Source organism: Candoia aspera, chromosome 12 (genome assembly GCF_035149785.1).
Source record: "Candoia aspera isolate rCanAsp1 chromosome 12, rCanAsp1.hap2, whole genome shotgun sequence".
Classification (NCBI taxonomy): Eukaryota; Metazoa; Chordata; class Lepidosauria; order Squamata; family Boidae; genus Candoia; species Candoia aspera.
The window spans coordinates 20,207,743-20,223,162 of NC_086164.1; the positions used below are offsets into that span (position 1 = coordinate 20,207,743).

Genomic DNA, 15,420 nt, shown 5'->3' on the forward strand with positions numbered 1-15,420 from the left:
GTTTTCAGAAGTGGTTTGCCATTGCCTCCTTCCTAGGGCTGAGAGAGAGTGACTGGCCCAAGGTCACCCAGCTGGTTTTGTGCCCAAGGTGGGACTAGAACTCACCATCTCCTGGTTTCTAGCCTGGTGCCTTAGCCACCACACCAAACTGGCTCTCTTCTTTTGTGTCCATCATCTGCTACTTCTCTCCTTTTTCTATGACCATAAACATCTCCTGCCAAACCTGTCCCTTCCCCGTGTTTTCAAATCATGTATGCAGAAGGAATGACCTTCATGGTAGCTGAAGTAAACCCTGGAGTATGATAGATAGGAGTTCTGACCAGCAATGAAGAGTCCAATGTTCAAATTCTAGCCCAACCAAAGAGTTAACAGAGTGGCTTCATGTGTCATTCTTTCAACTTTTCTCACAGGGTTATTGTGAGAACAACTGGATTCCAGTCCTATGGATGAAGTACTTGGATTCCCTGAAGAAAGTGTAGTAAAGATACTTAAGCTATTCTTGCCTCCAGGAACTTGTATAACAGCAGTGGGAATATCATCAGGTAACTTGGAAAAGCTTTTCACAAGACGAGATTATGTATCTTTTACTGGAAGAAGCTGGAGGGAGAAAGGTCCATCCTGGCCAACAGATCCTTAAACATACCTGCAAAGTCTTTCCCAGACCCATACAGTGGGCAAGAATGCACCCAGAGCCTGCAGATTTCCTTGTTTTTTTCACAGATTCACAACAGCAATCCCACATAAACTGAACACCTAGAAGGAATGTTTTTAAAAAGATCCTTTAAAAAATTAGCAGTGGACAATTAAGCACCTATTTTCGGCTCTGAAGTGCAATCGTCGTAATAGAACACTGCCACATGGCTCTAACCCAACCAATTCAAAATATAAACCTCCTTAAAATCTAGCATTTTTAAATAAAAATAGTCATGTTGTCTTACCATCTACTTGATGAGGTTTAAGCTTTGTCACTATGTTTCGATGAACTTGCACTAATGGTTCTTTGGTTTCTTCATCTTCATCTAAAACCAGTTTAGTTGTAATTGGACATTTCAAAGGTGTATCTTCTAATTCTATTACCTGAAAATAATTTTTGGATGTGTGCAATTAACTCAAGATATTCAATATTCAAGCTACACAGAAGGCAAATCTACATCTAATGCTACAGCCAAACTGAGATCTTAAGAAACCTTTTTCTTTTCAGATCCCAAGTAAATTTCTGCACAGCTATGAAGCAATTCAGTTGTACGTGCTACCTGATGAGGGTTCTCCATTTTAAATTAACAGTGGGGGTTGAATGGAGTTGCTAAACATATTGAGAACAATGAAATAAATATGTTTAAGTTAAGTGTCTTTTAAAAAAATAGTAAATAAAAGATAAAATGAATTAAGTAATATAATGTAACCCTTCTGTACCAAATGGTATAAAAAGCCTGCAAAAACTGTTAAGCTCCGTGTGATTATCCACTTGCTTTCATTGAGCAGTAAATTTAGCTGAAATGTGTACCTTGCCTTTTATTCCAACTGCAATACTCAAGGCAACTTACTGGCTGTTAAAACGATGCTAATAAAAAGCAAACAAATATATATTAAAATATTAAAGCAGGGCAAGGACACCTCATAAAAGAAAATCAGGGTTCTGCATATAAAATGTCTTATAAATCAGGTCAATTTAAGAAAAGCAATTCTATTTTCAAATACCTTGCTAAGTGCTTTTGCAGTAAAAACACTTAGGTTCATTAAGAATGATTTTAACAGTAAAATTCCATAAATGAGGCACTGCCTATCAAATATATTTCTATTACAATTCTCTTTTAGCAATTTAAAGTTTTGCCTTTTCTCAAAATACTTTTTTTAAAATCCTGATAATATCCCAATTAAAAGTATATAAATACTTCTCTGAGCTTCTCTCTTTCACGCTCCCTTTCTGCAATCCGTTTTCTTCTCTCCTCTTCTTCTTTCAATGCATTTTGGGTTTCTGTTCTGAGTTTATCATCTTTAATAATCTTTCGTATTTTTTTCCTGCCTTTTCCAGGAGATTTAGAATCATCGTTATCGTCATCTTCAGTATTACTCTGTAAAAGTTCAAGAAAGATATATTCTTAATCATGATTTCAAATAAAACAAAAGCATACTCTTTCCACAAGGTTAACAATTTACTGTTATTGCCTTTCTTTTTTAATAATGGCAAATATTAATAAGTAGCAGGTCACAAAACTGGCTAATTAAATTGCGTGATGGAACATCAGTATTTACAGCAGGACATAGCATATAGGCTATCACTGCACTGAGATGGTACAGTGAGCATTGCCCATATGTACAAATTAATATCCCAAGGACTGATTTCTATTTCCTTTCCATTATACCTCCATTGGATTTGAGATTTCCTTTATTTCCAAAGCCCTTTACCATAAGTCATGCAGGATTAAAAAGAAAATCACACAGAATTAAAAAGAAAAGAACAGGTGCAAATTTTTAAATTTAATTTAAAAAATGCCATAAACTAATTGTCATACAATTAATTAGAATTTGGTGTGACTTCTGGAATCATCTGTCCAGGCAAACCTATTGAAGTGAACACACAAACATCAGAGGACAGGATATAACAGCTGCTTTGCATGATACAAAGGCTTACTCTGAGCTTAATACTATTTAGGACCGTTTCATGTTTAAACAGCAGACACAGAACCTCAGAACTGGAAGGGGCCATTTAGCCATTGTGTCCAAATTAAAGCATTCCTGACAGATGATTATTCAGTTGCCACTTGAGCATCTCCAGTGAAGGGAAGTCCACCATCACTTTTCAAAATAAAAAAAAACTCTTACAATCAGGAAGTTTTTCTACCAATTGGGATCTACCCTCTTAAAATTTAAATCCCTTTATTCTATTACGCGCACTCTGGGCTGACACACATCAGGTTGACCTTCTGTGTGACATCCTTTCAGGTTCTGAAGAATATAATCATCTCCCCATCACACATCTTTTCTCAAGACTAAGCGCACCCAGCTCCTTCCCTCTCTTTTCAGAGGCCTTAGTTTATACTTCCCTGATCAACCTTGTTATCCTTCCCTGAACCTGTTCCAGTTTTATGAATCTTTTCCAAACCAGAACTGGCTGCAGTACTTGAGATGGAATCAGACCAGAACTTAACATCTATCCTGCTGATGGAACGTGTGTGAGAATGACCCTGGGAGACAGCAGGAAGTGCCACAGCCAGGGGAAAGGTATGATGAAAGGCAGCTGAGCCCGCAGAAGGAATGCAGACGTGGCAAACGACTCAGAACCGACCCTCCCTAGAGTCTTGGGCTGTAAAGGTGGGGGGGAAATGTACTTTGAGACTTGCAAGATTCTGTTAATGTAACCTTACAATTAAGTATATTTAGTTCATCTGGGCATGCTTCCTGTCTGGGCTACCTCGCAAGGCTGACAGCTGTCATCCTAAACTTGCTGTGAAAGTTTCTTTAATTTCAAAAATATTGTAGTTGGGAAGCTGCTGCGATGAAGTTTTGAAGCGAACTTATTCATTTAAAAACAAACAAGAAACAAAAACAAGCTGGTCTACCCAGGCAATACCTTGTTGTTTTCACTAGATGAATCTTCCTGGACCTTTATGCGTCGTCTTTTCTTTTTCTGTTTGTAACTTCTCTGATTTTCTTCTAATTCAGCTTTCTTGGCAGATCTGAAAAATTGAAGGGGTGTTGCTCTGAAAAGGATTATTCTTAGCCAATGGTATGGACCACTGTAATATTTTTCTTATTTTCCTCCGTTAAATATGTATACGTTATTCCTAATCCAATCAATCTAAACTAAGCAAGAAATCTGGCTGCCGTTCTTCCTCCTTTATTTATGATCCAGTTAACTCTTGTTTCTTCTGCATCATTACTTGAGAGTGAAGGAACACAGGGGATGTTCACACTGTGCTAAGTTATAGTTTAATTATGATTTACTGAACAGTGGTTTATTGGCTGGTTCACATAACTAGCCATAAAGCATGATTTACAAACCACATTACAACATACCAAGCCAAAAATGAAACAAACCACACTGTCTCTTTGCGTACTGTCTGAAACCAGGCATAAACTGCAGAGGAACATTGTGTGCTTATTTTTTTGAAAAGAAGAAAAAGCCAAAAATGCCTGGATTTTAGGAACTGGATTTGTAAGAAATACCACGACAATTCCAAAACATCCCAGATAGCAAACAGGTTTTTATTTCTGTCTCATTAAAAGGCAACGTTATAAATCAGAATTTGGTGTTCAGGTTTTAATGGCTACAGCAAGATAAAGTCAACTTGGAATAAGAAGTATTCCTGGGTTGGGAAGTGCTTTGTAATTTTTATCTCTACAGATTTCTGCAGAGGCCTTTCCACAGAATTATTAACATATGACCTAGGAACTTCCACCCCAAAAATAGGATACCTCGTTCTAGGACGTTGATCATCTTCAGATTCACTCACTTCTTCACTAATTCCAGATTCGTTGGCTTCTGAATTATCTGACTCCTCACTGCTCACTTTAAGATTAAACAATTAAATAAATGTCAAGAAACTTTGTACATTTTCATAAAAGTTACCACAATTAGTTAAATAGGAGCCCAAAGTAACAGCAAGAGAACAAGAAACAAAGAAAACTGTGCCTCCTGCTAGCATATAAGAAATGCAAATTGATCACAAAAATGCTGCCTAGAAAAGAAAAATGCTATTTTAGTAATTATATTATTTCTAAATTTGATTAGCAATGATTGATTATGTGCCATCCAGTTGTTGTTGACTCTCAGTAACCACACAGATTTTCTCCATTATGATCTGTCTCTAACCTGGTCTTTATGGTCTTCCAATGGTGATTAGCAACTAACATGTAGTGGAACAATTTAAGAGAAAAACTGGGCAGAAAGCGATATGCAGCTGTAATTGCACGATGATTTGAACGTGAAACATCTAGGTTTGAAAACTCTACTCCAATCCTATTCAGTGTTGCGACACTGTTCCATTAATCCCAGAAGCATTCTGAATTCAATATCCCGTTTTCACATTTAAACACTTCTAGAGTTTTTAGAACAGCAGTGGAATGTTTCTGGTAAAGTGGAACAGCTCATTTCAAGCTTGAAACAGAGACGGAAATGTTTGCATCTGCAATGTCCTGCAGTCTTGATATACAATGTTATCTGAGAACTATTAGTAATGAGTTCTAATATGAATACTGTTTTTAAAAATATATAAAGAAAAGGAAAGAACGGTAATTTTTGATGGAGATTCTTTTCCATTTTAGCCTTCAAACAATGGATTCTATCTTCCAACTCTTCCTACATTAAGAGTCCCAACATCTTAAATTTAAATTGCTGCTCCAATAGTAATGCTTTCAGTAGCACCTCCCTCCCGTTCTGTCCCAACGCTACGGCCACTCTGAAATGGAGCATCCCAACGGGAGGGGAGCTTCTTAGTACAAAAGAGGCTCGTCCTCAGGATGTGGCCTTGGACGCCTGATTCACACAAGGACAACGATGTAGGAGGAGAGACCTGGGAGCCAACGATCAGAGAGAGCCTGACACCATATTTGCAAATGTTACAAAAAAGCATTAGCTTTTGGGAGCTGCATCAGACGGTGAGCTGTAGCTCATGAAGCTTGTGTCTTTTAATGAAATGTGTTAATCTGAAAAGACAACAAATCTTTTGGGTGTTGTAAAGAGGCACCGAATAAAGTTAGGTAATCAGACTAAATGGATGGAAATTAGCCTGAGTCCCAAGTGGCAGGAAGAACCTGTGGTAATTTATTCCTTCTGAATGCCATCTCAGAGGCATTTAAAACCAACCTGTAATGTGCTCTCCACTATCTTGGCCTATTAAGAGGGTTGCAGAAGGAAAAAAAAACCCTTTTATTCTGCTGAGAAAATAATTAACCTTAGAGATAAAAGGGAAAGAATAATGGTATATTTGATCAGATATGGACAAAACCTGTGATTCTATAACATGCCATCTCTGTCCCCAACCACATTAATCTGGCAGTTTCCTTTCTAGTTTGAAAGATTAACTTCTCCTTCAAAAGATTAACTTCATAAAACTAATCCACCTCCAGAAGAGCCAAATTGGTATGGTCCTTAGGAGAAACAGGAGGTTCTGGACTTCTTCAGAATATTCTATTACTAGGTTTTGCTCACATGTACATAAAAGTTATAATCTCTGCCTGAAAGGACTGATAGTTTTGATAGCCTTCTTGCAGAGTTGCCACTAATAACACCTTCTGCAAGACAGGCATTATGGTTCATTTCTTAGTGATTCAGAAAGGCTGGGTCTTGAAAATAGCATACAGACTCCAAGTAAGGGAGTTATGAATTATTGGAAGATTGAGGAAAAGACCTCAGATGTCTACCTATCTACCTAAAAGATGATGTCTACCTATGTTTCATGCTGGGTTTGATCCTGATCCTCTTGAGGAAAAAAAAAAGCTTCCTTGAGATTTGTCCATTTATAAATATGACTATTCTCTCTAAACCATAAGATGTGCAAGGTGGAGCAGCCAAAAAGGAATTGCTGTAACAAGAGTTGTCTGTTTCAATCTTGCTTATCAGAATTCCCTGAGCCCATCAAGGAATACATTCTAGGTGCCTTGGATGCTGGGGTCTTAAGAGACCATTTTCCCCCTTGGGGATCATCTGCTTGGCTTAAGCACATGAAATAAGAATCCAAGGTGGCTATTCTTCAAACACATTTGTAAGATTGGACAAAAGTTAATTTGGTAAGATAACAGGAGGGCAATAAGTTCTGAAATCACAAATCATTTTATCTTGCATACCTGCCACTTTTCAGATATAAAATCACCTGCTGCTGATTTATATAACTACAACAGCAGGCCAGAAATAGACTTGACCTACCCCTACTTCTGATTAGAGAAAGGTGCACAAGTTAGTTGTACACTTCTGGCTTTGAGTTCAACGTACAGGTAGTCCTCGTTTAATTGGGACCAGAATTTCCTTCGCTAAGCGATGCAATCATTCGGCAAAACATCAAGTGATGCCACTTAGCGATGGCAGTCCCATAGTCCCGGTTGCAGTCATTAGGTGAGGACCTCATGCTTCTCCTGCCCTGCCACACTCCCGCTTCAACTCCCCCTACCCTGCCTACCTCCCACCCATCTCTCCCCTTTTGGCCACCCTGCACTCTGCGGCCACTGCTTACCCCTGCCACCCCCAGCTGACCTTTGTCATCACCTTCTTCCTGCTGCTGACAAGGCTGAGCACACCTCGTCAGCAACAGTAGGAAGAAGATGGCAAAGGTCAGCTGGGGGCAGCAGGGGTGGTGGAGTGCAGGGTGGCCAAAAGGGGAGAGATGGGGGGGGAGATAGGCAGGGTGGGGGGAGTTGAAGCACACTCTGCAGTCGTAAATCTGGGCAGGCTGCCAAGAGCCTGAATTTTGATCATGTGACCGCAGGGGTGCCGCAACGGCCATAACTTTCAGGACCAGTCATAACTACTATTTGTTCAGTGCCACGATAACTTGGCACATATAACAAATGGCTGTTAAGCAAGGACTACCTGTAAGCGATCCACTCCACATCACAGTGTTTCTTTTTTTTTAATTAAATAGGAAAACACGGAGAAGATTTAGTGATTAAAGAAATGTTTCTAGCCATATCAAATCCCTTGGGCCACATTAAAGCAGCTGTGGAGAAAAGTGAGGGGGATTTCACTAGGCATCATTAACAGTAAATGCACAATAAAATAGGTAAGCTATCAGGGCTCTTGTCAGTATGCATACGCGTGCATGGATACAAACAGACTTTGTACCTTTCCTTCTATTCCTGCGTTTAACTTCTTTTGCCTCTTTAGATTTTCCCTTCTTCTCTTCCTCAGACTCTCCATCACTCATTGTTAATTTGTGTCTTAACAAACGGTGCCTGTATCTAGGTTTCTTGGCCTCTTCAGCATCTGAATCTGAGTCAAAGTCATCTTCTTGTTCATTCTCTCCTGTTGCATAAAAAAAAATCATCAAAAAAGAAGACTTCTATGCACAAAATATTTTTCTAGTTTACATTGGTATCACAGAGTTATCTCAGTGTAACAATGAACTATCTGCATTATAGCAGGCTCTGGAAAAATAAGCATTCAACAAAATGAATTATTATTTTTACTAATATTGTTAAATAAGCAAGTTGCATTTAAGTCTTAAAATAGCTTTTTAGTCACCTCTTCGACCACCTCTCAAACCAGTTGAACATTTTGGCTCCATCCACTCAGGAAGGGGCGCTCTTAAGAACTAGAAAAAGGGTGCTGAGGAGCCATCGTGGAATCCAAAGATTGCCCACCTATGATTTAGTTTCAGCAGATAAATCAAAATTCTCAGCCCAAGGTTTAAGTGGCATGTTAAGAACATAAGAACGTAAGAAGTGCCCTGCTGGGTCAGAACGCTGCCCTGTCTAGTCCAGCAGTCAGTTCTCCCAGTGGCCAACCAACTGCACAAAGAAGCCCACTGGTTTCCAGGCAGAAGGCCTTCAGAGGCAGTCCCGCGGCCATCAAGGCCAAGAGCTGCTGACTCCCATGACTTCTGTGAATTCGCTCCAGCTTTTTTCGAAGCCAGCCCAGCTAGCAGCCAGCCCCACATCTTGTAATTCACCTAGCAACTGATTCGCCATCATTTGCCACTTAATGGTTGGCTAGTGTATAGATGCAGCAGCAAACAGTACGCTACTGAGGAAACCATTACAACACACTTGATATGGAGATGCATTATGAATATTTGTGTCTCTGCTAGATGCTTACCATTGTCGTTTATATTTTTTGTTTGCCTTCCTTTCTTTTTCTTCCCATCGCTGGATTCTTCATCAGAAGAAGCATCCTCCTCTGAGGAAAGATTGGCTTTGATTTCTTCTAAAAGCATTTTCTTGGCAATTCTTTGAAGTAAAACAAAAAAGGTGTATTCCATTGGTTCACCAATAACAACCAATAAATGACAAATGTAATTGCACAACTATATTAATTAGATCAAGCATTTTTTTAAAAGTGAGCAAGATTAATGGATGGCCATTGGAAATGGAATTTGGTGTACAGTATCAACCTGCTTGTGGAAGAATGAGTTGTTATGAACAACAGCAATAAACACTTGCAAATTCTATCAGCTGACTACTTTGCTGCAGTTTCTGTGGCTGTTGTAATTCCACTACAGTGTTAACTTTAATTTTCTGCTCCCTTCAGTATCATACTATCAATCTTTATAGTGCAGCAATTTTTAGCTGGATATTAGGAGCCCTGTCAGTCAACCAATATGAGATATAATTGTAAAGAGAAAGTTTAAAAGCCAGTTTTCAGGTGCTATTGCTTTAGGACTGCCCATGATAACAGACCTTGAAGCCATCTGGCTAGGAACTTGAAGGGAGATTAAGTACAGTCATATTTTGTGGTACAACACATAATGGACAGACAATTAGCAGCCCATCAACACTGCCTAAAGGAGGCTCATATATTCATCCTAAGCACTGGCTTTCCTGGCTTAAGAGTTCTTGTTTACTGTCAAGTTTTCTTTTTAAAAAAAATCATAGTACAGAAAGCAGAATGGACAAATACCAGTGGAACTTTTGCAAAGGAATGTCACTTTCCCCCTCATACCAAGGCAAGCCAGGCAGTTCAAAACAGCCAGCAGTAACACAATGATGATAAAGGCAGACTTTTCCTCTCCTTATAGTGGGAAGGTACCAGGGGATACAGAAAAGACCAATCGCAAAAGCCTTCAGTTGAAGGCAACCATACTTCGGCCTAAGATTGTGCAGATTGGTCTAACTGGTACAATTTTGAATAGAAGCAGTCCATCTCATCCTGAGGTTAACAAAAATAATATTAAATAATGATGTTCTTCAGCTTCCTGGCCCACATTCAGCACAACAGCTAGTTCTCATGAATAAAACTATAAGCAGTTTTCACTAATCTCTGAAATGTTTATGCGCACCCACAATTTCAAACATGCAGTCAGATGTTTATGCATTGGTTTTAGCACAGAATGCCCTCACCATACAGACTGCTTTGGAAAATTCCCTTGGACTTTCCTCAAGTTTCATCACACTTTTTCAGTCTGACGCACAGGTATTTCTGGACTAAAACAGATCCAAAGAGCAAGATTGGTATGGGCCATTGTATTGGTTCCCCTTCATAAAACCAAAAACAAGGAAAATGCCAATCTAATATAAATCTTCAGGGAGCACCTTTATTTCAGTGAAATTGAATGGGTTAGGATAAATTTAACACAAAAGAAAATTTAACTATTTAATTACAATCTTAGTTGTGTCCAATGCTGTATCAAAAATATTTGGATTTTTGCCCCAAACCAGTGAATTAAATTTGTCAGCAAAACAAAACAGCAGCAAGACATATCTTGAGAAACTCCTCTAGCAAGAAACCAAGGGTGTTACAACAAGGAGAGCTTCGAGTGGAAGGCTGACTTGCATAAGCTTCGTTGTATGTTGTGATCAAAGGTCACCAGGACCTATAAAAGTATGTTTTTGCTCATTGCCTATTTTTGCTGTCCAAATTAACAGGCTGAGCCTGCTGGTCTACCATGAATAACTCATAAATTTTCCTCAGCCAGGTCACAAGACGTGCAGGTATATTAATCAGCATGTTAAGTTTTATGATGAACAATACTGGTTAGAAATGACCACTTGGCATTAAAAAGGTTTCCCATGAACACTGATTTTTTTCCTCAAAATTTAAATCTTTTCATAAGCATTCATTCACAGATGATTTTTTTTTAAGACCTGATCCAAAGTTCTGGAATCCTACAGTGGGCTTTGACCTTGGTTTCGATGGAAAGCAAAGCCAAAGAAAAACAGAAGTGTAGATGAAAGCTGAGTTTTTTTCTGTAACATTTTAACTAAATGTGACAGTTTCAATTTCTGATTATATTGTTGTATTTAGCGTTAACATACATTTTCCATACCTAACTTTATTAAGTGGGACAACGAAGCAAACCATCTATAAATTATGCTCAGGTTTCAAAACACGTAATATTATTAGTTGGACTTCCAAAAGGAGATACACATTCTAAGTCATAATTGATAATAATATGTTTTGTTTTTTTCAGATAAAAGTCCATTTTGACTTCTGTAAAGACATAATCACATTCAGAAAATGCTAGCTGATTAGGGAAGGAAATGAAGCCATGGGAATGAGCTTCAGAGAAGCTGAACTCTGTTCATTAAATCTCTGTTTAACGAACACAAACAAATCCTACTGACTAGTGTATTACTAGCGTTCATCATCCAGCCTTCTCATACTGTGACACAAAGAATGTGAAGCACATGCTCACCACAAAATAGTGCTATCTTAAAACTACCTTAAAACTACCCTTTAAAAAGCAACATTATGAATTGGATCCAAAGGACATTAGTCACAACTAATAAATCTGACTGATTTCAATACAGCTAAAATTCTGCTGAGGTTCTCTGGATCCAACTATCTTAAACTCGCTGTTCTAATAGCCAAGCTGGTAGTCATCTGCAGACCCCATTATCAGCTGCTAACGCTGCCTTATTTTTCTCCAATAAAATTGTTGGTGACATCTCCAAATCTTCATTCAATTTACAGTTCCTGGGTGAGAAGGATATTTACCCCTTTCCAATTCTAGTGTCCTGATCTACAGTGGCTTCAACTGCAAGACTAAACACACATACATTTACATACCTACATGTGTAGTTTCTATTTTTTCCACAGGCAATTTTTGATATCAGCTCTGAATATGACATACCCACAACTGAATGACTCAACATAGTTTATATCAAGGGGAGGTGAGTGTTAAGCAATTTGCAAGGGCATGTGCATGAATCACGCAGGGGGTCACAGGTAGAGAGTCCCAGATGCATGCACATGTTTTCTGAGATGTCTTACCAACTACAACTACAATCAAGGAGCATGTTTACAATTACATATTTGACATACTCTAAGTAGAATATGAAAGTGAATTACACCAAAAAACATTAAATAATTAATTAACTGTAATTAATTTTAGTTGGTATAACATGACTAAATAGCGTTAAAACTTGAGACCTTCACAAGAATGGTAAGCTGAGTATTATGTGGACAAATTTTCAATATGAATGACAATAGCTAGAGAAATTGTTTCCTATTATATCTTAGTAGAAAAAATGTGTTTTATATTTCTTAAATTAAATGCTTGGACGAGAAACATGTTTTACAAAAATTTATTGCATCCATCAAATACTTCAAAGGCATTGTGCATGAATACACTATGATTCTCTTAATGAACAAAAATAACTCCAAACATATTAAAACAGCACTATTTAAAAGTTCAGACAAACCAATAATAAACAAATACACACCACAATGAAATACAGCACTGTCTGTTATATTAAGACTCACTAAAATATTGCAAATTGGCAAAGATGATTTTAACATTTTTAACAAGAGGCATGTTAAAATAGTTTCTTCAGAAAAAGAAAGTTGTAAATACAACTGTCTAAGCTGTAACAATACTACAGATCTCTAACATCTTTCTTTGGCCTGGCAGAAGTGTTTCATCCATTAAAAAAAAAAAAAGCAAAAGCAAGCAACAGTTACCTTGCCAGCCTAAGCACATTTACTTGAAAGTCTGGATTGAGATATCACAGTGCTGCAACTCCCACCGGCAGGTATTTATCACAGTCCCATGTGCAGGCAAAATGCCATATAGCTTGCAAATGGGAGAAGTGATGATCCCCCCCGCCTTGCATTTTTGGTGCCACAGGAGCTGACCTTCAGAGTGTGGGACTGAAGACACCACAACAGGGAGGAGGAAGAGGAGAGCCTCCGTGCCCGGTGGTCTTTCTGCACAACTCTTTGGACCCTTCTAACATTGAACCAACTACTTAATTGCAGTTTCCTGATTCTGAAGCAAAACGAAGCATTTCAATACATGTTAACCAACATACATATTGGTTAAGATTACTTGTCTATGAACACCAACTCCATCTAAGAGAGGTAGATCTTTTTTTTTTCCTGGATTATACAGTATTCAGGGCTTTTCCCCTATTAAAGCAATTCCAGGATTTTTATGAATAACATTATTCTTTATGATTAAAATACGATTTAAGGTTTATCTACTAAGTACTGAGAATTTTTTTTAAAAATCCAGCAAAACTCCTAATGATTTTCTACATAATTTTATCTAGTAGAAATTAATTTTTAAAAATTAATAATGAAATAATCAACTCTACTTTGACTCTTTGAAAGTCTTAACATTTTTGAACAATTTCCTCACCATTGTTTCTATAGCAATCCCTAAACAAATATTAAAGTTCAATTGAAACATTTTTCTTAAACATTGTATGTGAAAAACAAGTAATACCTAGAATAGCAGCATTTTATCTGTACCCAGGTCCACACTGGAGAACAAGTTAAGTGTTAAAATTCACTTCAGGTACAAAAAAATATGTTTTGTTTTCTCTAGTTATGTAGGTAAAAACCAGTCCACTTAGTAACAAACAATTCTAAGCCCCACAAAGCCAAATGCACATTTATCATTCCCAAAATATTCTATTAAGTTTGTGAAACAGTTCCCACAAAAGAAACTGCTTGGCAACCAACATTAGGCATAGATGCCTTAACAATATGCATTTTGTCAATTCTGTAACAGTGCAATCCTCTGCATATCAGATTAAATTCCCCTGTGTTCACTGAGGCTTTATGCCCTGTTAAATCAGTAAGGATTGCAGCCTGTTCTGTTAATTAAAAAATCCCTTCTATTTTACTCTTTCTGGTTTACATCAGTTACAGAATTCATGTATTATGAAATTTATAAGGCCTAGAAAACTAAATCCTTAACTACAGTGATATTTTAACATTAAATGTTAACAAATATACATTTATGCACATGTCCAATTTAACATGCGACTGTAGTCTAAACAATGCCAATAAAAATTCAAATGACTGAAGCAGGCACAAATTCAAGTCATCATATTTATACTACCAAGTATTCAGTTTTGAAATTATAGTAGTTTGTAATTCAGGATACTAGGAAACGGATTTCTCCAAAAGCATGTCCTGCTTCTGGCTGTTTTTGATCAAGTTTTTCTAAGAGCTAAATTTATACTCCAGCTGAAAAGGCATTCAAGAGCCATCAAAATGCTATCAATAATGAATAACTGCTCCCATTCCTGTGGGGAGTTGTAATTATCAATTTTTTTTAAAGAGAAGTGTGACTTCAATTACAATTTACACAAAATCCACATTATACATGGAAACTTAAAACGGACAGTGCTGCAGTGCATTTATAACACACCCTATGCAAGGTGTGTGAGTTAACACTTAAATCTTATTTTCTTATTTTCTTTGCATTTCTGGATTTGGGGATTTGTTTTCTGGCCTCTCGTTCAAGCTTGCGGGAAGCCTGTGAGCGAGTCTTTACAAGGCAGGCACTCCTGGTTTTTACAACCTGCTTGCTGTTCCGTTGCTCTGGTTTGCGCCCACGCCTAGGGTGTGTTATAATCTTTTTAAAGTCCTTACGGATGGAATCATACCTATTCTCAGGATCGTCATCATCTTCCTCCTCTTCCATTGGCACAGCTGCAGATTTATTCTCTCCTTCATCTCCTTTAGAAGGAAAAAAGGGGAGACATAATTGGCACAAGAGAAAAACTTCTATCACTGCTATGAAATATCACCTCCACTATTTGGAGGGAACAACAGTTCTTTCCAGATGTTTGTTTACAACAACCCAAATCCCATGCTCTATATAAGCGACTCTGTAAGACTCAAACTCATGAAAAGGAGGAGTTATGCAGACCTACAACTATTTGTCTAAAATCAGACGATGTCACAAGCACTGATGGCGAGCAGGAGGGGGCCCCTATTCAGGGGGGAAAACGCATGCGTAGTACTGAGGAGTTGAGCAGCCATTCAGAGAGACACAGAACAGACCCGCCTTGACTTTTGGGGTTTGTCTGTCTGGGGTTTTCCCACGCTTCTTCGGTTTGTCAGGATTTTCTGTCTTATGTAGCAGTAATAAACACTAGAGACCTATTCCTTGTCTCAGCGTGGTTCCTGACTGTGAGGACAGAAAGACACCAGGGGAATTGCATCTATATATCTTATGATTTGGCACTGTTCATTCTATATACTTGGTCCATTCAACCATAAATGGCAGAGGACTGTCATCCTGTGGTAGATGTCTGTCCTCTTCTCCTCTGCTCAGAGATTTTATTCAGAAGAATCTTTCCTCACCCTTTAAAAAGGTGGAAGGATTACACGTATCTGCCCCCTACAAACATGGCCCTAGATACGGCTTTGTACATCCAAGGTAAAAGAAAATAATGCTTTCATTTTTTAATCTCATCCTCAGCAGGCAAATATGAAAAAAAAAATCCTGTGGCAAATAGATGAGCAGCATACATTTAAAAGGCTGCTGCTGCTGCTGCTGCTGCTATTATTAGATACCCATAGGGAGGGAG

At 38.0% G+C, this 15,420-nt stretch overlaps 1 protein-coding gene across 1 annotated transcript in view; it reads right to left on the reverse strand.

Moving 5' to 3' along the window:
* ATRX (ATRX chromatin remodeler) overlaps positions 1-15,420 on the reverse strand; it is a 116,879-nt gene that overhangs the window by 42,583 nt on the left and 58,876 nt on the right. Inside the window, 8 exon segments of the mRNA XM_063313561.1 lie at positions 644-753; positions 939-1,077; positions 1,893-2,072; positions 3,572-3,677; positions 4,417-4,510; positions 7,778-7,957; positions 8,750-8,880; positions 14,491-14,563. Coding sequence (XP_063169631.1) covers positions 644-753; positions 939-1,077; positions 1,893-2,072; positions 3,572-3,677; positions 4,417-4,510; positions 7,778-7,957; positions 8,750-8,880; positions 14,491-14,563 — 1,013 coding nt within the window.